Source organism: Oryctolagus cuniculus, chromosome 7 (assembly GCF_964237555.1).
Source record: "Oryctolagus cuniculus chromosome 7, mOryCun1.1, whole genome shotgun sequence".
NCBI classification, from domain to species: domain Eukaryota; kingdom Metazoa; phylum Chordata; class Mammalia; order Lagomorpha; family Leporidae; genus Oryctolagus; species Oryctolagus cuniculus.
In genome coordinates, this window is record NC_091438.1 from 150,632,476 (window position 1) to 150,655,955 (window position 23,480).

Genomic DNA, 23,480 nt, shown 5'->3' on the forward strand with positions numbered 1-23,480 from the left:
GAGAAGTAGTCACTGAATAGAAGTATCAATAGAATGGAAGTATTCAGTGTCAGAAGTGACAAGGGCTGTCCACCACACATAAGAGATCCCTGTGCCAGATACACGTGCTGGGGCAAAGTGCTTTGTCCAACACCTTAACATTCCTCGTTAGAGCTTCTAGAATGTTCTTTGCTCTCCAGAGATAGATAAGAAATGAACTAAAATTCTAAAGCATGAAAGAAGTTTACCTTGGAGACCCAGACCCAGAGGTAATGGCTCTATTTGGTCCATGTTCATGCATATTTCATGCATTTTCTGAATCAATTGGAAAAGCAAAATCTTAAACTGCAATTAAAGAGTTAACATTTAAAAATTTTTAGCTCTTGGTGTACCTATGTTGCATCTCCTTAGCTTTATATTACAATAGATAATTGAAACAAAAATGGGGCAAAGTCTGTTTAAAAGCTTGGCTTATGGTATCTCAGCCAAGGGAGGAACAAAATCTTCAAGGGGTTTTGCAATGTAGACTTACTCAATGGCAACCTGGACCCTAAAAGTCATCCACTTTGAAAACAAAAATGTGGCCTTACCTGGCTGAGAGTGGCTTAGGGTGTGAACATGTCTGCCTTTTTCACCACCCCCATGACTTGATCAAAATCTTGAGCGGTAATAACAGAGCTGTCTGGCCTCAAACTCAGCTTTGTCTACTGCATGAGCCAGGAAGCACCAAGAGCAATCGCAAATCACCTTTGAAACCATTTTGGAAAATGTTCCCACCTGCACTGATCCATCAAACAAGCCAGACCAGTAAACCAAAGAAAGGATTTTGTGGCCGGCGCCGCAGCTCACTGGGCTAGTCCTCTGCCTGTGGTGCTGGCACCCTGGGTTCGAGTCCCAGTTGGGGTGCCGGATTCTGTCCCGGTTGCTCCTCTTCCAGGCCAGCTCTCTGCTGTGGCCCGGGAAGGCAGTGGAGGATGGCCCAAGTCCTTGGGCCCTGCACCCACATGGGAGACCAGGAGGAAGCACCTGGCTCCTGGATTTGGATCGGCACAGCGCGCAGCCGTTTGGGGGGTGAACCAACAGAAGGAAGACCTTTCTCTCTATCTCTCTCTCTCACTAACTCTGCCTGTCAAGAAAGAAAGAAAGAAAGAAAGAAAGAAAGAAAGAAAGAAAGAAAGAAAGAAAGAAAGAAAGAAAGAAAGAAAGAAAGAAAGAAAGAAAGAAAGAAAGAGATTTTGTTATCAAAGTCAAGGTTGGTGGGAGGGTGGTGGCTCCAGCCAGTCCTGGCGAAAATGAAAACCTGTAAGAGTGAGCCCTGAACTCATTTGAGATTGAAAAACCTGGCAGAAATAGTGCAGGTGGAGAGTGAAAAAGCCTTGAAAATCTAGCTGCTGTGTGAACTGGCTTCCTTGAAAATGTGGCTCACAGCCTACAAACAGCACCTGTCAGGGTGGGTGAGAGTCTTCAAGTGCAGCCCTAAAATCAGGGAACCTTTTTGTCAAAAACGTCTCATGTTGTCGAAAGACATAATTTGATTTCAATCATTCTTTATAAACTGCTGTTTTTATATTACCCCCCTTTTCTGTCTCATAACTAAAATTCTAAAAGGAAAGCGATACAATTTTTGTCTAGACAGGCGTTTTTCCTCCTGTGCATGTTGTCTGCTGTGTCTGTGTGGTGAAATTGCTCATGGAATTCTACTCAGATTGCCTTTCTGTAAGTTAAAAGTGATAAGATTATAGTAATTTGGCCGGCGCTGTGGCGTACCAGGTAAGGCTGCCGCCTGCAGTGCCAGCATCCCATATGGGCGCCGGTTCATGTCCCGGCTGCTCCACTTCCAATCCAGCTCTCTGCTATGGCCTGGGAAAGCAGTGAAGACGGCCTGAGTCCTTGAGCCCCTGCACCCATGTGGGAGACCTGAAGAAGCTCCTGGCTCCTGGCTTCGGACTGGCTCAGCTCTGGCCATTGCGGCCATCTAGGGAGTGAACCAGCGGGTGGAAGACTCTCTCTCTCTTCTCTCCTCTCTCTCTCTGTCTCTCTGCCTCTTCCTCTGCCTCTCTGTAAATCTGCCTTTCAAATAAATAAATAAATCTTTTTAAAAAGATTATAATAATTAGCCCAAATACCTTCTAATTCACCTTCCTTAAGTAAAATTTTCTGCAAATATTGTTTTAAATTTGTTAGGAAGCAAATTAGAGTTGCTAGCCTGTGCTCTGGCTGGGCCTACTGGCCAGGAAGGGGTGCCTGTGTTTCTGAGAGGTGAGAGGGCAAGAGAGCGTGACTGTGACCTAGGACAAGTGACTGTGACCGAGGACAAGTCTGCCTCGGGAGCTCCGGGCTTCTGTGTCTCGCCTCAGCATTTGCACTCTCCGCGTTTTTCTTTGGCCAAGAAGTAACTTGAAATGATGACTTCGCTTGCCTAATACCTCCGTACTCATCCGCGATCTAGTGTTCATGGTTAGAATGAGCAAATTAGGAGAAGGTAAAAAGGATAAATATGTATATGTATTCAATTAAAATTTAAATTTATAATCATAAATTAGGTAATACATACAAAATATCTCAGTCATTACTGAGTAAGTGAAATATTGAGGCATTGATTGCTTCGTAATAAATTCAAGTACTCTTGGCTTACAGAATTCTACCAAAAAGACAATATATTTGAGTATATTAATAGTTACTATTCTATGTTGAAAAATGTTTGCTCTGTTAGAGAGCACATGTCTTTACAAATTATAAAATACAGTTGGGGTGCACTGTGGCGCAGTAGGTTAATCCTCCACCTTGCGCCACCGGCATCCCATATGGGCGCCAGTTCGAGTCCCGGATGCTCCTCTTCCGATCCAGCTCTCTGCTGTGGCCTGGGAAAGCAGTGGAAGATGGCCCAAGTGCTTGGGTCCCTGCACCCACTTGGGAAACCCCGAAGAAACTCCTGGCTCCTGGCTTTGGATCAGCCCAGCTCCAGCTGTTGCAGCCATTTGGGGAGTGAACCAACGGATGGAGGACCTCTCTCTCTCTCCCTCTCTCTGTCTGTAACTCTACCTCTCAGATAAATAAAGAAATAAATAGCACACTCACACATGGTGGATCATGTCACAAACACCTCATCACTTCCATCCTCGCGTTCTGAGAGTTAAACTGTACCTATATAACTCATGACACAAAGTACACTGGAAACCAACGTGGGAGAGGTTTTTGAGGAACGCAATTGAACAAAATATTTGTATTAAAAACCAAGTAATTGTGTCTCGGTCAAAAAAAACCTGTAACACCCTTTCGAAAAGTCACTTGCAGAAAGGAAATGACAAGAGGACAGATAGGAACACGCACCCAGAGGGAAAGACGCAAAGGAGCCGATAAATGTGACCGCGTGGTTTGGGTAAGGAAAGTTTAAAACGGGAGAGCGACTGTTTGTCTACGAGAAAGAATGCTGTGAGCTAGAACAAAGACTTCCTCGGAAAGCGGGATGACTGGGCTCCTCCGGAACAGGAAAAAGCGGAGAGCGGGCAGCCCAGACGGTGCGGGCAGAGCGCACAGGGTCGGAGCGGGCGTGCAGCCTGTGAGCCTCACGCCCTGTGCGGCCGTGGCGATCAGTAGGAAGAAAAGACAAGTTTTACTAAAAACTGAGCTTCAGTCGACTGATGTGAAGCCAGGCTTTAATTCTGTTTCGGGGAGGCAGGTTTTCCTGCTAGGAGCTTTTTCCTCTCCGGATCCCAGTTTACAAGTCTGACGCTGGAAACGTTTGTCCTCGGTGGATGTGGACGGTCCCGTGTGGGTCCCGCGTGTTCACCTTCCCAGGGCGCCCGCCCTCCTGCTGCAGGTCCTGTCTGTGCACTTGCGTTCTGCCGCGTAGGATGCGCACGCGCAGCCCGGCCCAGACGCCCGCAGGTGCAATTGCGATCCAGCGCCCCCACCACGGCTGCCCACCAGCTAGGCCCTGGGCTGCCCGCCAGGAGAAGTGACCATAGGGCGGGAGGCGTTCCTTTACCTTTAGGCACCTGGCCCAGCATAATTTCCTGTGCTGATGGGATCTTCTAGGTTTTCTATTACTTCGTAAAACTGACCTGACCGGAGTTTAAGAATTATGTTGCTTCCATCTGCTTTTGAAGTTATTGTAGTCACTCTGATTAGATGAGTGACTGTTACTTCATGAAGATCTGAATCCTTAATTAGACGTTTTAAGCCTTTTGGCATTTTTGTCATTCTTCCCTGGAGGTCAAAATTCTAAACTCAATCTTTTTTATTTTAGATTTTCCAGTGGGTCCCTGGACATTCCCCCAGCTGCCTCTCACCATGGGAGATGAGGAACTAAGCACGCGTACTTGGTGTGATGGGGTGCAGGGAAGCTTTGCCACGTGATGAAGTGAAGCTAGGTCTGGGTACTGGTGTGAATGCTCTAAAGAGTGTCTGAAATTCACAAATCTGAGGCTCCTGGTGTGACACTCTCAGTTCAGACCACCGTCTTCGATACTGTTTGCAGCGAAAGCAGCTGCACTTTCTTGTTGAACTCTGATCAGAATTTCTCCCGTGGCTGTTCCAGAGTGGACTCTCTAAAAGCATTCGGAGTCATGTACTTTTTTTAATTAAAAAATCTATTTTCATTTCATTTGAAAAGCAGAGAAACAGAAGCACAGATATGGGCGGAGGGAGAGATCTCCTGTTTACTGGTTCACTCTCCAAGTGATTGCAACAGGCAGGGTTCCGCCAGGCCACAGCCTCATGGAAGTCCATCCAGGTCCCCTACATGAGTTACGGGGACCCAGGTTTTTGAGCCATTGTATGCTGTTTAAGTCATAAAATCATTCATGGAGACCAAACCAGGCGAGAGCTACTTATATGAGATGGAATGAGCTGGTAAAGTTTATGGAGTCTTGTATTTGATTTAAAATGGTGTTGGTTCTTCACTATTTCTGTTTTCTGGATGTAAGGATTTCTCTTTCTTAGCCTATTTTCCCAGCAAGTTTTGTAGACAGTAACATCAGTGTTTACTTTTCTCCACTCTGATGTCTCCAAAATTCAGAAACCACTCGTGACTGTTTTGATTTTCCATGGAAACGTGGTTGTTTGCATACATTCAAGGGCGGTTGCGCTCTTGTAACTGCATGCAATGACAAACATTGCTTTTAAATCTTTGATCTTTAAAATTTTGGACGAGCATGAAATACTCCTGTACTTATGGGGTATGGTGCAGTATTTCAACAGACACAGACAGAATAATCCACACATACCAGCCTGTTAGTCCTTCCTCTTCCCTTATACTGGACAGCAGTTACCCCACCGTTCTGTTCTGGCCCATGACCTTCACCCAACAGCACTGTGGCATCGTTGTCAGTCTCTGGCCATCATTATAGGATGCACGTTGAATACATATGTTTACTTCCACGTGAGAGACAACGCATCGTGTTTGTCTTTCTGTGTGAGTCCCGCACACCTCACTTGGCATAATGATCTCCAATTCTGGCCCTTTTGTTGCAAGCATCAGGATTTCATTCTTTTTGATGGCTGAGTAGTATTCCACTGGGTATGTATGCCACATTTTCCTTATGCATCCTTTGATGCACATCTAGATTGCTTTCGTCCCTTTGTTCTCGTACATGAGTCTTCAGTAAGCTTGGGAGAGCAGGCCTGTCTCCTGTGCTGACTGTGTCACAAGACTTTCCCAGAAGTGGGAGGGTAAAGTCACATGGTGGACCGACTTCCAGTTATTGGAGGAGTCTCCATACTGGTTTCCATAATGGCTGCACTAATTTGCATTCCCACCCCAGCATAGTAGGGTTCACCAAGGTTTGTTAGGTTTTATCTGTCTCACAACAGCTACCCTAGCTGGGGTGAGATGATACCTCACTGCGGTATTTATTTACATATCCCTGGTGACTAGCAATATTGAGCATTTTTTCATGTGTTGGAAAGAATGTCTATTTAAATCCTTTTCCCATTTCTTAACTGCATTTCTTGCTTTGTTGTTCTTGAACTTCGTGAGTTCCTTAGATATTCTGGACATTAACCCTTTACCAGATTGTTATACGGGGTGAAAAGTGGGGCCTTGCTCCAACTCGTGGAAATCTAGTTTTCTAAGCACTATTTGTTGAAGAGGCTGTCATTTCTCCAGGGAGGGTTTTCAGTGCCTCGTCAAAGGTAAGTTGATCATAGTGGATTTCGTCTGCTGTTTCTTGCTCTGTTCTGTTGGTCTAAATGTCTATGTTTATGCCAGTACCAGGCTGTTGTTAAAATAGTCCTGTAGTGTGTCTTCAAATCAGGCATGGTGATGCCTCTAGCTTTGTTACTGTTGCTCAGCATTTCTTTGACTATTTGCAAAGGTTTTGTGTTTCCATGTTAATTATTCTCAAAAGATTTATTTATCTATTTGAAAGGGAGTGTTACAGAGAGAGAGACAGAGAGATCTTCCATCCTCTGGTTCACTCCCTAGATGGCCACAGCTGAACTGGTCTGAAGCCAGGAGCTTCTTCCAGGTCTCCCACAAGGCTGCAGGGACCCAAGGACTTGAGCCATCTTGTGTTGCTTTCCCAGGCACACTAGCAGGAAGCTGGATTGTAAGTGGAGCAGCCGGAACTCAAACTTGTGATATAGGATGCTGGCCCTGCAGGTGGCAGCTTAACCTGCTATGCCACAAGGCCAGCCCCTTCCATATGAATTTTAGGATTGTTTTTTCTAATTCAATGAAGAATATCATTAGTATTTTGATGGCGGTAGCATTGAATTTGTAAATAGATTTAGATAGTTTGAAAATTTTGATAATATTTATTCTTCCAACCTATGAACATGTGATGCCTTTTTTGTGTGTCTTCTTCAATATCTTCCACTGGTGTTTTGTCATTTTCATTGTAGAGGTCTTTCACATTCTTGGTTAAATCCCAAGGTATTTAAAAATTTTTGTAGCTATTATGAGATCTTTTTAAAAAGATTTATTTATTTATATGAAAGGCAGGGTTACAGAGGGCAAGAAAGGCAGATAGAGAGATCTTCCATCCTCTGGTTCACTCCCAAAATGACCACAATGGCCAGAGCTGGGTTGGTCAGAAGCCAGGAGCTGGGCCTCAGGAGTTTCATCCAGGTCTCCCGTGTGGGTGCAGGGGCAAGCACTTGAGCCATCCTCTGCTGCTTTCCCAGGCGCATTAGCAGAGAGCTGGATCAGAAGTGGAGCAACCAGACCCAAATCAGTGCCCATATGGGATGCCAGCATTGCAGGTGGCAGCTTTACCGGTCAAGCCACATCACCGGCCCCAGCAAGGGATTCTTATTAGTTCTTTCTCAATGACATTGTGTTGGTGTATAAAAATACTACTGATTTGGATGTGTTGATTTTGTATCCTGCAATTTTGCTTAATTCATTTATCAGCTCTAATAGTCTCTTGGAAGAGTCTTTTGGTTCCTCTCTCTATAAGATATCTCTATATTAAAAATCTGCAGTGCCGGCGCTGTGGTGTAGTGGGTAAAGCCACCGCCTGCAATGCCAGCACCCCATATGGGCACCAGTTCAAGTCCCAGCTGCTCCACTTCTGATCCAGCTCTCTGCTATGGTCTGGGAAAGCAGTAGAACATGGCCCAAGTCCTTGTGTCCCTGCACCTGTGTAGGAGACCTGGAAGAAGCTCCTGGCTCCTGGCTTTGGATTGGCCTCACTTTGGCCATTGCAGCTATTTGGGGAGTGAACCAGCAGATGATAGACTCCTTTTTCTTTTAATAGAAAGCTCTTATTTAATAAATATAAATTTCAAAAGTACAACTTTTGGATTATACCGGTTCTTCCCCCCCATACCCGCCCTCCCACCTGCAAACCATCCCATCTCCTGCTCCCTCTCCCATCCCATTCTTCATTAAGAATCATTTTTAATTATCTTCATATGCAGAAGATCAACTCTATATTAAGTAAAGATTTCAACAGTGTGCACTCACACAGACACACGAAGTATAAAGTACTGTTTGAAGACTAGTCGTACCGTTAATTCTCAGAGTACAACACATTAAGGACAGAGGTCCTACATGGGGAGCAAGCGCACAGTGACTCCTGTTGTTGATTTAACAACTGACACTCTTATCCAGTAATCACCTGAGGCTCTTGTCATGAGCTGCCAAGGCTACGGAAGCCTCTTGAGTCTATAAACTCTGACCTTATTTAGACAGGGCCATAATCAGAGAGGAAGTTCTCTCCTCCCTTCAGAGAAAGGTACCTCCTTTAAAGATCCTTCTCTGTCTCTCCTTCTCTCTGTAACTCTGCCTTTCAAATAAATAAAATCTTCAAACACACACACACACGCATACATACACACACTTACTGCAGGCTGAGGGAAGAGGTGGGGGCTGGCAATATCTCCCACCTGCCTGTGAGGCGCTGTAGAGGAGCTCAGTTTCTTTTTCTGTTCTGTTCTTTTTTTTTTTTTTTTTTTTTTTTTTTTTTTTTTTGAGGCCAGTGCCGTGGCTCACTAGGCTAATCCTCCGCCTGCAGCGCTGGCACACCAGGTTCTAGTCCCAGTCGAGGAGCCAGATTCTGTCCCGGTTGCCCCTCTTCCAGGCCAGCTCTCTGCTGTGGCCCGGGAGTGCAGTGGAGGATGGCCCAAGTCCTTGGGCCCTGCACCCACATGGGAGACCAGGAGGAAGCATCTGGTTCCTGGCTTCGGATCAGTGCAGTGCACCGGCCACAGCGGCCATTGGGGGGTGAACCAACGGCAAAGGAAGACCTTTCTCTCTGTCTCTCTCACTGTCCACTCTGCCTGTCAAAAAAAAAAAAAGATTTATTTGAAAGGCAGAGTTACAGAGAGAGCAAGAGAGAGAGAGAGAGAGAGGTTTTCCATCCGCTGGTTCACTCCTCAAATGGCTGAAACAGCCAGAGCTGTGCTGATCCAAAGCCAGGAGCCAGGTGCTTCTTCCAGGTCTCCCGTGTGGGTGCAGGGGCCCAAGGACTTGGGCCATCTTCTACTGCTTTCCCAGGCCATAGCAGAGAGCTGGGTTAGAAGTGGAGCAGCTGGGATGCTGGCACTGCAGGCAGTGGCTTTACCTGCTATGCCACAGCACCATCCCCAGTAAATAAAATCTTAAGAAAAAAAGAAAAGAAATGTAGTCATGAGATAGAGAAATATAGTAATATAAATCACCAATTTATAAAAAGATAGTTGGAACCAAATTATGTTTCTGACACAATGGGACAAGTTAAGGTTACTTGTTCATATGGCAAAACTTTAATATTTCTTTTTCTTTTTAAAATATTTACTTACTTATTTGAAAGGCAGAGTTAGGGAGGGAGGGAGAGACAGAGAGAAAGAGAAATCCATCTGTTGGTTCACTCCTCAAATGGCGACCATGGCTGGCTGGGGCTGGATCTGGCCAAAGCTAGGAGCCCGGAATTCCATCTAGGTCTCCCGTGTGGGTGCAGGGGTCCAAGCACTTGGGCCATCCTCCACTGCCTTCCTAGGCTCATTAGCAGGGAGCCGGATTGGAAGTGGAGCAGCCGGAACTTGAACCAGCTGTGGCAGGTGGTGGCTTACCCTGCAGGCCCATGACACCTTTAAGTCTTATTATCAGGCAAAGCCTTTCCCCTAGCAGCTTTGTTTTTTCCTTCTTTTCAGTCTCAAGTGGATTTTGGGGCTGACTGTGGCATGTTTACGTTGTCACTGGGACTGACTGGAACAACAAAGCCAATAACAAAATTGCGTCTCTTCTCTGTGTTGGCTTTGTTTGCTTAACTCATCCACCTGGCTGGGAATCACTTTGTGAAACAGTTCTTTAAAAGGTGCAGGGTTGGGGCCGGCGCTGTGGTGCAGCGGGTTAACGCCCTGACCTGACGTGCCAGCAACCCATATGGACATCGGTTCAAGACCCGAGACCCGGCTGCTCCACTTCTGATCCAGCTCTCTGCTGTGGCCTGGGAAAGCAGTAGAAGATGGCCCAAGTCCTTGGGCCCCTGCACCTGCACAGAAGACCCAGAAGAAGCTCCTGGCTCCTGGTTTCGGATTGGCGCAGCTCTGGTCACTGTGGCCAATTGGGGAGTGAACCAGTGGATGGCAGACCTCTCTCTCTACCTCTCTTCTCTCTGTGTAACTCTGACTTTCAAATGAATAAATAAATCTTTTTTTAAAAAAAAGTTCCAGGGTTTTATTTCCTGGCCACTGTGGCAGCCAAAGACCTTTGATTATTGCTCAAGATTTTGACCAAGGCCTGAGGTCAAAAAGTCAAGAGCGTCTCACCACCTTAACTATGGGCAAGGCAAGCGAAAGTCTCATTTCCCAAAACAAGGATTCTTAGGTATGCTGGTTGCCATGGAGCTGCTTTAAATTGCAGGATTATTAATCTGACAGTGTTTTCCCTTATCTTGGCTGAAATACCGTAAGAAAAACTTTTTAGCTGGCATTGCTCTATTTTTGTTTCAGTTTGTCTTTGTCTTAACATAAGTAAAACTAAGCAGATTCAAAATAGAGGAAAAAATTAGAGAGATAGACCAAGAGCCAAAAGACCTGTTGTGGTCTAAGAATTAGCCTTTCCCATTGATCTTTTTTTTTTTAAAGTATATGTATGGAAACAGAATATAAAATAGCTGGTAGAGTCCCCAAGGGGAACTTCCCTGAGTGCATTAGAATTTCTGGACCCCACTTTGCCGGACTGTGAGAAGCGACACCATCTTACAGCCACACTGCTATCTTAGGAGCTCAGCCGTCAGCCCACACTCTCCCAAGCTGCACTGCTATCTTAAGAGTTCAGCCGTTAACCCAAACCCTCCAACTATCTAAGCGTTCAGCTGTTTGCCCAAAGCTCCGGCTTTCCTCATGGAAAACTGGTGTGGTTTGGGGGTAGATGGGCCTGGTTGGTTCTCCTTGCTCGTGGGTCACAGTATGAAGCTGTAGTTAACTGGCCTGCACCCATCTTGACATTGCTCGTGTTGCCTAGCTTGCCCCTGTCCTCCCAGGCCCTGGTAAAGGAGACCAAGGAGGCAGCTTTTAGGATGGGAGCTAAGGGGTGCTCAGTCCCATCCCAAATCTTTGGAGGCCTCGGCGAGAAATCTGTCATCACAGGCATGTTCTGACAGTGTCCACTCCCCCATGAGATGAGGCAGTGGCCATGAGTAGAGCTACATTCTAGGTAGGATCAGACTTGATGACCACCTTACCCAACCTACCTATACATTTCGAAGTCTTTAGTAAAACTTTTTCTCTCTCCCTTAGTTTGGTTTGAGAAGAGGGGTTTTGCCTGCTCACTGTGCCTCATAGCAAAACAAATGTCGCTATAAGATCATGTTATAATTTAGGTTCTCATTTTTGGATACACTATTTGGTCTTCTGTATGTGGGGGGCATTACTACAGAAAAAGGCTGGGGACCGGAGCTGTGGCGTAGCGGGTAAAGCTGCCACCTGCAGCACCCGCATCCCAAATGGGCACCAGTTCGAGTCCTGGATGCTCCTTTTCTGATCCAGCTCTCTGCTATGGCCTGGGAGAGCAGTGGAAGATGGTCCAAGTGTTTCAGCCCCTGCACCCATATGGGAGACCTACTGGAAGCTCCGGGCTTCAGATCGGCCCAGCTCTGGTCTTGTGGCCATTCGGAGAGTGAACCAGTGGATGGAAAACCTCTCTCTCTGTCTCTCCCTCTCTCTGTCTGTAAATTTACCTCTCAAATAAATGAATAAATAAATCTTAAAAAAAAAAGGCTGGTCATCTTTCTATTAGGTCTGGGGATCAAGTTGTATATCCTGGAGGAGATTCAGCATACAGAGTCAGTTTTCCATCGAGAGAATAGAGGAGAAACAAGGCCGCAGGCCAGCCTCCCAGACTGCTTACCTTGCCTATCTGGGCTTTCAGACTCAACAGGTTCTCATCACGTGGCCACGGCCTGGGTTGCTGGGCTTAAGTAGTGTTCATGTACTCCAGCTCCAGTCACCTCTATGTCTCTTTTAGGAACATTTTCTCCATTTGGCTGGACCTCCTTTTTTGATTTGACTTAATTGATTATGAATGCATGATAAAGCAGTTACAGGCAGCCATGCACAAGAACTCTTTTTTTTTTTTTTATAATCTCTTGTTCTTATTTAATTTTGTTGGAGGTTGACACCAGTGCCTTTACTTTGATTTTTACTACTTCCTCGTGGTCAAAATCCTTTTTGAGCACATCATTGATCAATCGCCTTGCGGCCAGCTTTTATTTGTCCCTCATCGCCAGGTCAGATTTGACCTGGTTCTTGATCTGGTGCCCTGTAGTGGGAGAAGAGGGAGCTGCCCAGGAGTCAGTGTCAACAACCCTTTGAGCCACACTGAAGCAACAAAGAGGTTTTAGGAGAAGGGATCCCCGGGGCAACTGTCCCAGGAGCCCGTTGTTAAACTTAGCTCTGTCTGTTCACAGAGCTGCCCCAAAGCACTCTATAGCTACAACCTACATCACAGAAAAACGTCCTTTGGAACCTAGAAGAGGAAACATTTAAACACAGAATCAACAATACTTTAATTTCCATGAGCAGTGGCTTTGCAATTTTTTGTAAGAAAACCTGCATTTAAGAACATTTGTTAGAGCCTTTTTCATAAATCTGATTGTGTTTTTAGAGAAGAATACAAAATTGCAGATGACAAAAAACTTTAAGTAGCCATGGTTAAAATTATAAAACTCATTCATCGACACACGTTGTTTCCCGTCAATCTCTGAGAGCAGAAACAATCTTGTAGGCCCCGCGAGGGAATTTTACAGGTTTGACAAAGTGCTTTGCTTTGCTTTCACCAGGGGATCTGGTTACAGGAATCTGTGAGTACCAGACGGATGGCTTTGGTGCAAGGTGGTGGCTCTGGCACAGGCATTCACACACCACCTGGCTTTACTGATTTTGATACAAACAACTCCATTTTGATTTCTGACTTGCTTCACATGGCCCAGCAGCCCAGTGGGACTTGCTTTGGCCTGGGGTAGAGCAATATCTGGGTTCCACTCTTAATAGTTCTGGTGGCTTTGTACCGGCCATTAACCCAGTGTTCTAGATTCCCTGAATCTCTGTTTTCAAATAAACCCATGCAGGAAGCATCGATTCTGTCTGTAGTTTGAAGAAACAAACAAGCCATAGGGAGCTGAGGTAAGTGCGACAGAACTCAGATATTTAACCCCAGAGCCTGTATTTTAACCCCTACATTGTCTTCGCTCAGTTTGTTCTCACAGTCACGGCCCACAGAGAAGAATGCACCTGTACACACCTGCCAGCACCACCCCCACCGTGCGCATGCGCGCCCATACACACACACACACACACACACACACACACGGGCACAGAGTTTGCGGATGAACTGCTTTATTCAAGTGACCCTCAGGACCTTAGCTGCTACAGCTGAGAAGGAAGTAGGATTTGGAATTCCAAGAATGGAGGAAGTGGGGAAATCTGCAGCCCAAGGAGGCCTGGGAAGGGGCCCCGCCAGCCCCGCCCCAGCAGTGGGCTTCTCCTTCTGGGTGGGGTGGGGGCAGGGGAGAAGTGCTCTTGTCTTGCCCCTAGGGTGGGTGAGGAGGGCCGGGGCGGGAGGGGAATGGAGCGCGGCGAGGCCAGGCGCTCTCAGCAGCTGGGGGTCCGCCCGCTGCAGCGATTGTTGGGGTAGAACTGGTACTTCCTGCTGTAGCTTTTCCGGTTCCTAGCAAAACAGTAGGCTGCCGCTTTATCACATTCACACAGCTGGCTCCTACAAGAGTCCTGTTTCCCTGAAATCCAAGAAAACAAACACGGGCAGGGCTTCGTTAGGTTTCTCCGGCTTCCTATGGAACCCTGGGAAAACTCAGCCCAGGCGCCAGAAGCTCCTAGTGTCAGGCAAGCACCGGCGCCCCGGGTGCCCCTGACAGCGGGGGAGCCAGAATCACTGCCCTCGGGAAGCCGGCTCCCGGCGGCGGGGACGCACAGCAACCGTGCGCTGAGAGACGGCTCCACACCTTCTGACAGCCATATTCACCTCCTTCTCGCTAAACACTGGTGGGAGGGGCAAGGCCTGCCCTGGGACCTGATAACAAACCGCGATTGGAGGAATCCCTCTTTCTTGGTTATGATTGGTCTCTCAGAACCATGTGACCTGGTGCTGACCAATGAGCCACTGAGGGAAGGCCGGTGAGGACTTCTGGGAAGGATTCACTTCCTGCCTCCACACACAGAGCCGCGCAGTGGGAAAGCCGCCCGAGAGGGTGGGGCCGCTGTGCTGGAGCCGCAGCCGCTGCCTGCGCGGCCCTGCGTGGATGCTGCCAGGACAGCAGAGCCCAGGGCTGGGGAAGCCTGGGTCCCGGATGCTGGGGCTGAGAAGCTGCCCCAGGCCCGGCCCTGCCTCCCCCAGAATCCTTACACGGCAGTCGGCCGGGCCGCGTTCCCAGCCACTGTCAGTCGGCACCTGCTGCTTGGGACCTGCCCGCAGGGAGAGGCCATGGTGGAGAGAGAGCTCCTGACCCTCAGGACTCGGGGTGTGGACGCAGGCACGGCCTCCCGCCCAGCCTGGATGTGCTGTGCGGGACCCCAGCACCCTCCCTGCAGCATCAGCTCTCTGCTCCCTGCAGCGCCAGGCTCTCCACTCAGCGTCTCCTCTGCCGGTGCCGTCCTCGCGTTCTCCCACTGCGCGGCCGGCTCTCCTCTGCCTGGAGAGCTCGCTGTGCCCCCGGGGGCCTGCCTGCCTCTTGGTCCGAGCAGCGCTGTTGGCCCCGTCATGGCCGCCCCCCTCTCCAGTGGGTGTTGTCAGTCATCTCCTCACTGACACCCGGACCTGCTCACCCACCTGGCCTCATCTCTGGGTGCCCATCCCCCTCTGTCTCCTTCCTGGGCCTTGAGCCACCCAGTGGGGGAGCGCCAGACCCCCTGCAGCTACCTGCTGCTGCCTCTGAGTGTGGCCCAGGCCAGAGCCCCCCCCCCAGCTGCAAGTCCCCCCCCACCTGCCCCTGTGCACTGATAGAACTGCCCCTCCCCACACTCCACCCTGGCTCCTGCCACCCTCATCTCCGTGGTGCCCCCACTGTCACAGACCAGGCGCTCCCTACCCCACCCCTACCCAGGCCATCACTACACTGGGCTGGTGCTGCCTCAAGTGCATCTTGGTTTCATTCTCCACCCCTTCCTCCCTCCCGACCCCCACCTGCTCTCAGCATTTGTCTGCTCTATGCTCCGCCCCCTCACTACTGCCCTTCCTGTGGCATCCACCCTGCAGGCGGGGCCAGTCCTGAAGTGCAGGTGACCCTCACTCCTGTGTGCACCTGCTCCCTGCTGCTCTGGGACAAACTCCAGATGCCTCCCGGGCTCGGGGCCTGGCTTGCCTCAGCCCCTTCCTCCCTCCCCAGCGTCACTGCTCCCCACTCCCCCTCCTGCTGAGTCTCCCTGGGCAGCACAGGGTGGCATCCAGTGCCCTCTGGTCGCTTATGCCCAGGCCGCGTCCTCTCTCTGCACCGTCTCCGACTGCCCTCCTCCCTGGCTCTCTGCACAGCTGGTGCAGCCCAGCCGAGGTGGCCCCCCTCTCGGGGTGACCTGGAGCACCTGCCGCTGTTGGGTCCGTCCTTGGTGTCCTTGCTTCTGGAGTGTTGGCCACCTCTGTCCTCGCTGTCCTTACTCCCACCCAGACCTGAGCTTCTAGAGGCAGGGACAGCGTCCGTTTGCTTCTCTCGCTGTGGTCCCACAGTGGGCGCTCAGGGGATGAATGGGGGAACTCGATGGGGTCGTGGGGCTCTCACTCACCACAGGTGATTTTGCCACGGCTCATGCTGAATTTGTAGCTCAGGAACTTGGTGCCACATTTACGTTTCTCCAGACGGCGGTAGCAGCAGTCATGGGCAAGACAGCACCTGAGCAGGAGGACATCCTGTGAGTGCCTCCCCACAGCTCCAGGGTCCCTGGGCCCCCTGTGTCACCCCCTTGACCCTGGGCAGAGACCCAGTGAGTCTGGCATCGTCTGGAGCCTGGGTTTGCAACACGCTGGCGGCTTTTGCAGCAGGGACGTGCTGGGACCTCTGAGTTCATGAGGCACCTGCTGGGCCCAGAAGTGAACAGGGGGAAGGGAGGGCTGGGGTGGCCTCACCGGTCTGTTGCATCCTTGGGGGCTCCTCTGCCCCCCACACCGCAGTGACAGCCGTAGGCGCCATAACTGGTTGTAGCTTCCTTTCCCGTCGTATAACGGATCATTTTCCGGAAATCCAGAAGATGCCCGTAGACCTGTAGGAAGCCTGGGAGAATTCAAGAAATGACCCACTGGTGGGAGATGGAGCCCTGTATCTGCTCTCTCTGTTACTCTCTCTCCCCAGAGTTCTTCTCTTTTCCTCCCTCTGAGAGAGGGCAGCCTGGGAACAGAGGTGCCTCCCTCCCTGTGCTATCCCCTGGGTTTAGAGGTCAGGGTCAGCTCTTACCAAAGGTCAGGATCACTGCCAATAACAGCAGGGTCTTCATGTTGAGAGCTGTGCCTGTTGGGACAAGGGCAAAGAGACTGGTCTAGACCCCTCTCCTAGGTGGTCTCAGCTTCTACCCTTGCCCCTGCTCTTCTGCCGAACCCCCGAGCCCCTAGGATATGCATGCTGGATCCCTTGGGCTCTGTCCAGGGTGGCCTCCTCTGTCCTACCTAGAGGACACACACAGTAACCTCCAGTACTGCACATACACCTGCAGGAATAATTTCACACACACGAGGCCCTCACACCCATGGAGATCCAGTAGCCCCATGATGACGAATAAGCTCCGCCCAGCTCCTCATCAGACTAAGAGCTCCTGCAAGGACACATCCAGATTCATCCCAAAGAGCGGGCGGGTTCCGGAGGTCAGAAACTTCTCTCCAGTTAGACACTGCTGCGTGTCTGCGCCTGGGGTGAAGGGTGAGCAATCTCATACAACCAGTGTGAGCCCCCATAGGTTCCTCTGGAACCAAAGCTGCGTCCTGTCCTTCTGCCCCTTACACACACACACACACACACACACACACGCACACGCACGCTGGAATTAGTGCACATGTCCTTCCCTACAGAATGTTCACATACCCATACGACACACTCTGTCACGCTCATGCTGCTGTACATACCAAATCATGCACAGACAGGTTTGCACACCTGTGCCCACATGCACATGCACACACACGGACAACACAGTCGGCTAATGCGAAAGTCAAGGTCAGCTAATGAGAACAAATTCCTTTGCCCTTGACAGAGCTTTCATTTCTGGGTGTTTACCTCTCAGAGGATGACGGAGCTGATGCCTCCAAGCCTTTCTCTGGTTTATTCTGAACTCCTGCTCCCCTTAAGTAGCTGACTTGTCTAGGATGTTGGGGGTTGGTGAGGCAGCACTTACGGGTGGGTGTGGTCAATTGGTGGACTCCATGATTGGCTGCCCATGCCCCTGGGTAATCCCCTTTTCTTCCCCTCATCAGCTTGCAAAACAAAGTTGAGGATTAAGACCTTCTGTGCCATGAGCTGATGCCAGAATAAATCTCAGGTCATTCTGAAGCCATTGCTGTGGGCTTAGCTCCTGACTCGGGCAGAGGCCCCTCAGCGGCTCCAAGTGTGACCACTGGGCTTTCCCTCGCTGCAGCCACACCCAGGAGTGCTAAGCCCTGCGTACTTGGCAGGGCTGAGGGCTCAGGAATAGACAAGACTGAGGGCGATGCTCCCCTCTTCCGCTAAATCAGAGAAAAAAACACTCCATGCTGTCCATCCATGAATCACTTGGTCACGGAAAGTACATCCTGAGCCTTGTAGGTTCCAGGAAATTGTTCAGTGGGGAGGGACCCCTTTCCCTTAACTGGGGCCAGAGCCTCCAGCCTCCCTTCTTCCTCTTTAGTGTCTTCCTCCTCCCCATCCCACTGGGGAGGTTCGAAGCCTGGAAAAAATCAGAAGCTGTCCTTGAAGTTCTCGGCCAAGAGCTGGCCCTCGTCTCATCCCCATCCCAGCCCAGCTGGAGCCGGGCCCATCCCTGCTCCTGGGATCAGCTGTTCCTTTCTGCCTTGGCCCTCAGGGACTTAGTGACTGCCCACTTAATTCCTAAAGCACGCGTCTCTTTATTCCAATGTGTGTGAGAATTTAGCTTCTGTGGTCTGAAGTCAACACTCACCGCCAGTGGTCCTCCAACAGCCCCCGTGCACAGGCTGTGGGGCTCAGGAATGTTCTGTGTGTTCCCCGCCCTCCCCAGGTCTGGCCCCTGACAACTTAGGCTGCTCAGATGCGAGATCAGGCTGGATCTCGCCCTGTCCCTGCCCCTTGGGGATGGACGCCAGCTGGTGGCTGACTCTCGGCCTGCAGAACAGCCGTCCTGGACCATGGGAGCCCCCGGGGGCCTAGGGAGGGAGAAACAGCCCCTGTGGCGCTAAGTCTGTGGTGATGGAGGTTGGTTACTATTGCAGCAGTGCCCGTCTAGCCCAGGAGCCATCCGGTCAGCTTTCCCTTGAGAATGCAACTCCCCCCACCCCTCCCCCAGTGCTAGACCTGGGTTTTTGGGTTGAATTGTGCCCCGCCCCCCATTCCTGACCTCATTCCCCTTGTTTAATTCCTAGTTATTCAGAGTGTGAATGTGTGTGGATGCAGGGTTACTGCAGATGTAATGACTTCAGGTCACCTCCCCAGAAGACCTTAATCCAACCCGCCTGGGGTTCTTAAGGCAAGGGGGCGTGAGGACACAGAGACACACAGTGAGGGAGGAGGACGGGCGGAGACGAAGGCGGAGATGGGCGATGCTGCTGCAAGCCCAGGAAGAGCCGCGAAGGCCACACAGCCGGCAGCAGCCGGGGCAGAGCCTGGAGCAGCTTCCCCGTCAGTCACAGCGCTTGGAGGGAACCACCCGGGAGGGGGGAGGGCACCTTTGACCTCTGCCTCTGGGACGGCCACTTCTGTTGTCTCAGCCACTCAGATGGTGGAACTCGGCACCCAGCAGGAAGCCAGAGCAAACCAACCCAGCCTCTGAAGCCCTCCTTCCCTGCTCTCGGTGCGGGGTTCCTCTCCTAGGGCAGTGCGTTTTATGGCTGAGTCAAGATTTAGATCTTGGGGTTGGCATCATGGCTCAGTGGGGTGAGCCATTGGTGCGATGCCAGCATCCCACATGGACACTGGTTCAAGTCCTGGCTGCTCCACTTCCAATCCAACTCCCTGTCTTTTCTGCCTGGGAAAGCAGCAGAAGCGTCAAGTGTTTCCCACGTGGGAGACCCAGATGGAGTTCCAGGATCCTGGCTTCGGCCTGGCCCAGCCCCAGGTGTTGCAGTCACTGGGAGAGTGAACCAGCAGATGGAAGGTCTCTCTCTCTCTCTCTCTCTCTCTCTCTCTCTCCCTTTCAAGTAAATAAATAAGCTATACTTATATGTATGTATGTATATATATGTATATATATACATATATATATATATAGAGAGAGAGAGAGAGAGAGAGAGAAAGAGAGAGAGAGAGAGAGAGAAACCTCATCCTTGGACCACACAGTAGCCTTTGGATCTTTTGTTACTGCAATAAGCAGAACAGCCTCTCTCTGTGTGAATGCTCGTGGTCCAGCCCTGGTATCTGGTCTTGGCTTTGGGCGGAACTGCTTGAACACACAAGGAGCCCTGCTGGCATCAGACAAGGTCTCTATTCACATCAGTGAGTTTGAGTGTAAACTTGAGCTGAAAATACAAAGAGCTCCCGCACGGTCCCTCCCCACAGCACACATGCTCTGCCATCATCAACATCCATACACCTGTTACCATCAATGAGCCGGCATTGACTCATCCTTATCAAAGAAAGACATAGTTGACATTATGGGTGTCACATGCTATGGTCTGCAAATACATAATGACCCCTATGCACCCTGATGCTGTTATACAGAGTCATTTCACCAGTCTCAAAATCCTCTCCTTTTCACCTGCTCATCGCTCTTTCTCCCAAACCTCTGGCAGCCAGTGGTGTTTTAACTGTCACCGTGGTTTTGCATGTAGTTGGAATCTTCCATCGTGCAGCCTTTTCGGGCTGGCTTCTTTCACTTTGTCGTATGCCTCTAAGTTTCCTCCATGTCCTTTTGGGACTTGAGAGCTCGCTCTGCTTCCTCCTTGAATAGTCCACTCTCTGGATGTAGCAGTGTATCTGTTCCCTTTTCGGAGGGCATGTTGGTCGGATCCACATTTGGCACCTTGGAATCGAGGTGCTGTAAACATTTATGGACAAATTTTGTTTTCATTTTGGTGAATAGCAATGAATAAAATAGCTAGATCGTTGGAGAAGAGTTTAATGTTTAGCTTTGAAAGAAACTGCCAAATGGCCTTCCCAACTGTGCCTTCCCAATGGTGATTGAGGGTTCCCGTGGCTCCACATCTTCATCAGTATTGGGCGTTGTCATCGCCATTCTCAGAGGTGCGTGGTGACAGCTCAGGGTAAGGGATGTGCTGTCATGGTGCATTAGATGGAGCGTCTTCTCGCGTGTTTGTTAATGTGTGTCTCCTTCTCTGAGACATCCGTTGAGATGTTTCCCATTTTTAATGGGTTGTCCTTTTCTGTTGTTGTTGAGTTTTAGGGATTGTTTAAAACTTTTTTATTTATAGAAAGTAAACAGATTTCATATATACAGACCCAGGAGCACAGAGGGACTTCTCCCCCACGCTCCCCCCCCTCCCCCCTCCTTCCTTTCTTATTCTTTCTTTCAATTCTTACAATGATACACTTTGAGTCCATTTTATAACCACAAGATCAACCCTCCACCCACTAAAGATTTCAAAAAAAAAAAGAAAAGAAAAGAAAAAAGATCCACTGCTCCACCATAGAGACAAGGGCTGCAAACAACAATCAATTCTCAAAATGTCGATTTTGTTTATATAAATTACTTTTTTGTACTTCATAGATTGTAAATAACACTGCATTATGAGTTATAATGTTCCTTTGAGTTGTATCTTTTGTGACAAATAGCTTCCTCCCTCACCTTTTTCCCTCTTTCAACATAGTCCAATGATTACAGTCTTGAGTACCTTGGTTATTTACATATTTGACCCTTTGTCACTTAAAAGAAGGATGAAAGTTGGAAACCAGGAGAGACTGGGTGTGAGTCCAGAGCCCCTGGAAGCAGATGCCAAGAGGTTGTGGGAAGGGCAAGAGATGTGTGGGGGAAACAGCTCTGCAGGTTATGGGGGAGGGGAGAGGGAAGAGTAGGTGGGGCAAGTGCTGGGGCAAGAAGTAGGTCTGAGGGCTCTGAGTGGAGAGGGGGAGGGACTGGGATTGCGTGGGAAGAGCCTCCAACAGCAGGGCAGCCCCGGGAACCCTGGGGAGGGCACAGGGAGTCCCCGCGTGCCCCCAGGGATGCCTCAGCTGGGGGGACAAGGAGTCCCCACGTGCTCCGGGAGCCCTCGGCCAGGGGACAGGGAGTCCCCGCGTGCCCCCGGGGATGCCTCAGCTGGGGGTACCAGGAGTCCCCACGTGCTCCGGAACCCTGGGGAGGGGACAGGGAGTCCCCACGTGCCCCCGGGGATGCCTCAGCTGGGGGGACAAGGAGTCCCCACGTGCTCCGGGAGCCCTCAGCCAGGGGACAGGGAGTCCCCGCGTGCAGAGTGCCTTCCAGCAGAGCGGGCGCTGTGGTGAGGAGGCCTGGCTGTGCCGGCCTGTCGTGGGCCTCCACGGGGAACATGGCACTGTCGGGAACACTGGTGGGTCCCCAAGGAGCATGCCCCCGGGACTGTCTGTAACGACTCTCCTTGCGCACTTGGAGACAGCGGAATTGTGCGCTCCTGGGTGGCTACGGAACAGCTTACTCTGGGTGCAGATTTTAGGACATTGAGGGCCACTTTTCGTTGTTACTGTTGTTTAATGGAGTCATTCAGCATGGCAAGGTAGAGCTTGGAAGGCAGAGGATTCGGAGCTCTCCTCACTGGTGGCAGGACTGTGGAATGGGACAATCCTTTCGGAAAGGTGTTTGACCTGCCTTTGGAAAATTAAACGTATCTTTATCCTTTAAGTAAATAGTTCGAGTCCTAGGTGTTTATCCAAGAGAAATGAAAACTTCCTGTCCACATAGATATTTATATGAGACTCTCCATGACAGTTTCTTCAAAACAGCCTAGAGCGGTAATAGTCGGAACTTCCATTATTCGGAGGATGGGTATTCAGCTGGTAGCGTGGGAAGGCTGTGGAATGGCCAATAAAAAGGAGAACAAACTATACTCTAAACTATTACATATCAATACTTTACAGTAAAATGTGACTTTATTGTTTATATCATTAGAACTATAAAGAACATACTCATGGCCGGCGCCATGGCTCAATAGGCTAATCCTCTGCCTGGGAGCCAGCATACCAGGTTCTAGTCCCGATCAGGGCATGGATTCTATCCTGGTTGCCCCTCTTCCAGGCCAGCTCTCTGCTGTGGCCCAGGAGTGCAGTGGAGGATGGCCCAAGTGCTTGGGCCCTGCATCCGCATGGGAGACCAGAAGGACGTACCTGGCTCCTGGCTTCGGATCAGCGCAGTGCGCTGGCCGCAGCGGCCATTGGAGGGTGAACCAATGGTAAAGGAAGACCTTTCTCTCTGTCTCTCTCTCTCACTGTCCACTCTGCCCATCAAAAAAAAAAAAATGAACATACTCGTGATACGCACAGCATCGTGAATGGATCTTACATTGTTACGCTGAATGGAAGATGCTAGTCATCAAAGAGCATGCGCAGTCTCTAATTGCATTTGTAGGAAACGCTTAGAGCAGAAAAGTAGGAAAAAAGAGGAAAATGATCAGAAGAGCAGATTGAGAAAAAGTCACACGTGAGGACGCAGAGAGAGCACAGAAGGCGTGATCCTGGGGGTGTCTTGGTACCGGTTTCCAGCCTCCAGGATAGTGAGAAATACATTTCTGTCTGTGGTTCTTTATCGTGGGCGGGCAGTGAGGGACACGGAGGGACAAGGGAGAACGTGGCTGGGGTGGGAATGCCTATGGTGTGATGGGAGGTGCTTCAGGGGGGCGTGTCTGTTCGGCACACTTGTTCAGCTGACAGTCTGCCTATCAGTGTATGTGTGTTTTGTATCTAAGCAGACCTGACCAGCGACCAGCTTTTCCCAAGGACTTAGCCTTTCCCCTTCTAAAACGTAGGAATGCAGGCATTTTGAAGCTAACACTAACAGATCAGAACAAACCTCATCTCAGTCGCTCATGTTAGACGCCACGTCATCAATTTGCACTTAAAATGGGTCAGTTTTCCAAAACCCAGGAGATTCAGAGCCACAGATCCAGAGGGGCCCGGCGCACCTGCCCTGGCATGATACGGACAATTTCTCACCACGAACCCTTTAGGGAAGTGACTTTGAAATTACCCATCTGCTTCTTGATCGTGGTTTCTGCTCTCTCGTCAGCCTTTTCCTGCCGATAAAGCCCACTCTGTCTGCTCTGCTCATTGGAGCTGCTGCACAGATGGGAAGCTGCCCAATTTATGCATCCTGAGAAAAGCAGGGAGCTTACTACACCCCACTCGTGGAAATGTCAGGTGTCGACACCCAAAAGCACTTTTCCTTTTGAGCACACGCTTTTCTCCAAGGATCGTTATTACAATTTCGTGAGGCAAGACCCCCAGCAATACCCTCCTTTGACTGGGGTCCCTGCCCTGGAGTGGGACTTTGTA

General features: G+C 50.0%; 2 protein-coding genes across 3 annotated transcripts in view; both read right to left on the reverse strand.

Moving 5' to 3' along the window:
* The window catches only part of PLA2G5 (phospholipase A2 group V), a 65,355-nt gene extending 53,489 nt beyond the window's left edge, over window positions 1-11,866 (reverse strand). The window contains exon 1 of the mRNA XM_070077032.1: window positions 11,759-11,866. The gene's annotated coding sequence lies outside the window, so the exon portion shown is untranslated. The remainder of the gene's footprint in view (window positions 1-11,758) is intronic.
* A 1,362-nt stretch (window positions 11,867-13,228) lies between these two features.
* On the reverse strand, window positions 13,229-17,217 carry LOC100343913 (phospholipase A2, membrane associated). Of its 2 annotated transcripts, none has more exons than XM_002716051.5 (5): window positions 17,115-17,217; window positions 16,305-16,358; window positions 15,980-16,124; window positions 15,640-15,746; window positions 13,229-13,643 (listed from the first exon to the last, which is right to left on the reverse strand). In XM_002716051.5, exons 2-5 carry the CDS (start codon window positions 16,342-16,344, stop codon window positions 13,501-13,503), a joined length of 435 nt encoding a protein of 144 aa, XP_002716097.1. In that variant the 5' UTR covers window positions 16,345-16,358; window positions 17,115-17,217; the 3' UTR covers window positions 13,229-13,500. The 2 variants fall into 2 exon arrangements, with proteins under 2 accessions (XP_002716097.1, XP_069933129.1); XM_070077028.1 differs by lacking the exon at window positions 17,115-17,217 and adding an exon at window positions 16,514-16,538.
* Between the last annotated feature and the right edge of the window lie 6,263 nt (window positions 17,218-23,480).

Excerpts from the sequence above, each read along its gene's own strand:
- LOC100343913 (XM_002716051.5), bottom strand. The coding sequence starts at position 16,344 with ATGAAGACCCTGCTGTTATTGGCAGTGATCCTGACCTTTG. Across the intron at positions 16,125-16,304 it reads GGCAGTGATCCTGACCTTTG|GCTTCCTACAGGTCTACGGG; the intron begins GTAAGAGCTGAC and ends GAATTCTCCCAG. Across the intron at positions 13,644-15,639 it reads CCGTGGCAAAATCACCTGTG|GGAAACAGGACTCTTGTAGG; the intron begins GTGAGTGAGAGC and ends CTTGGATTTCAG.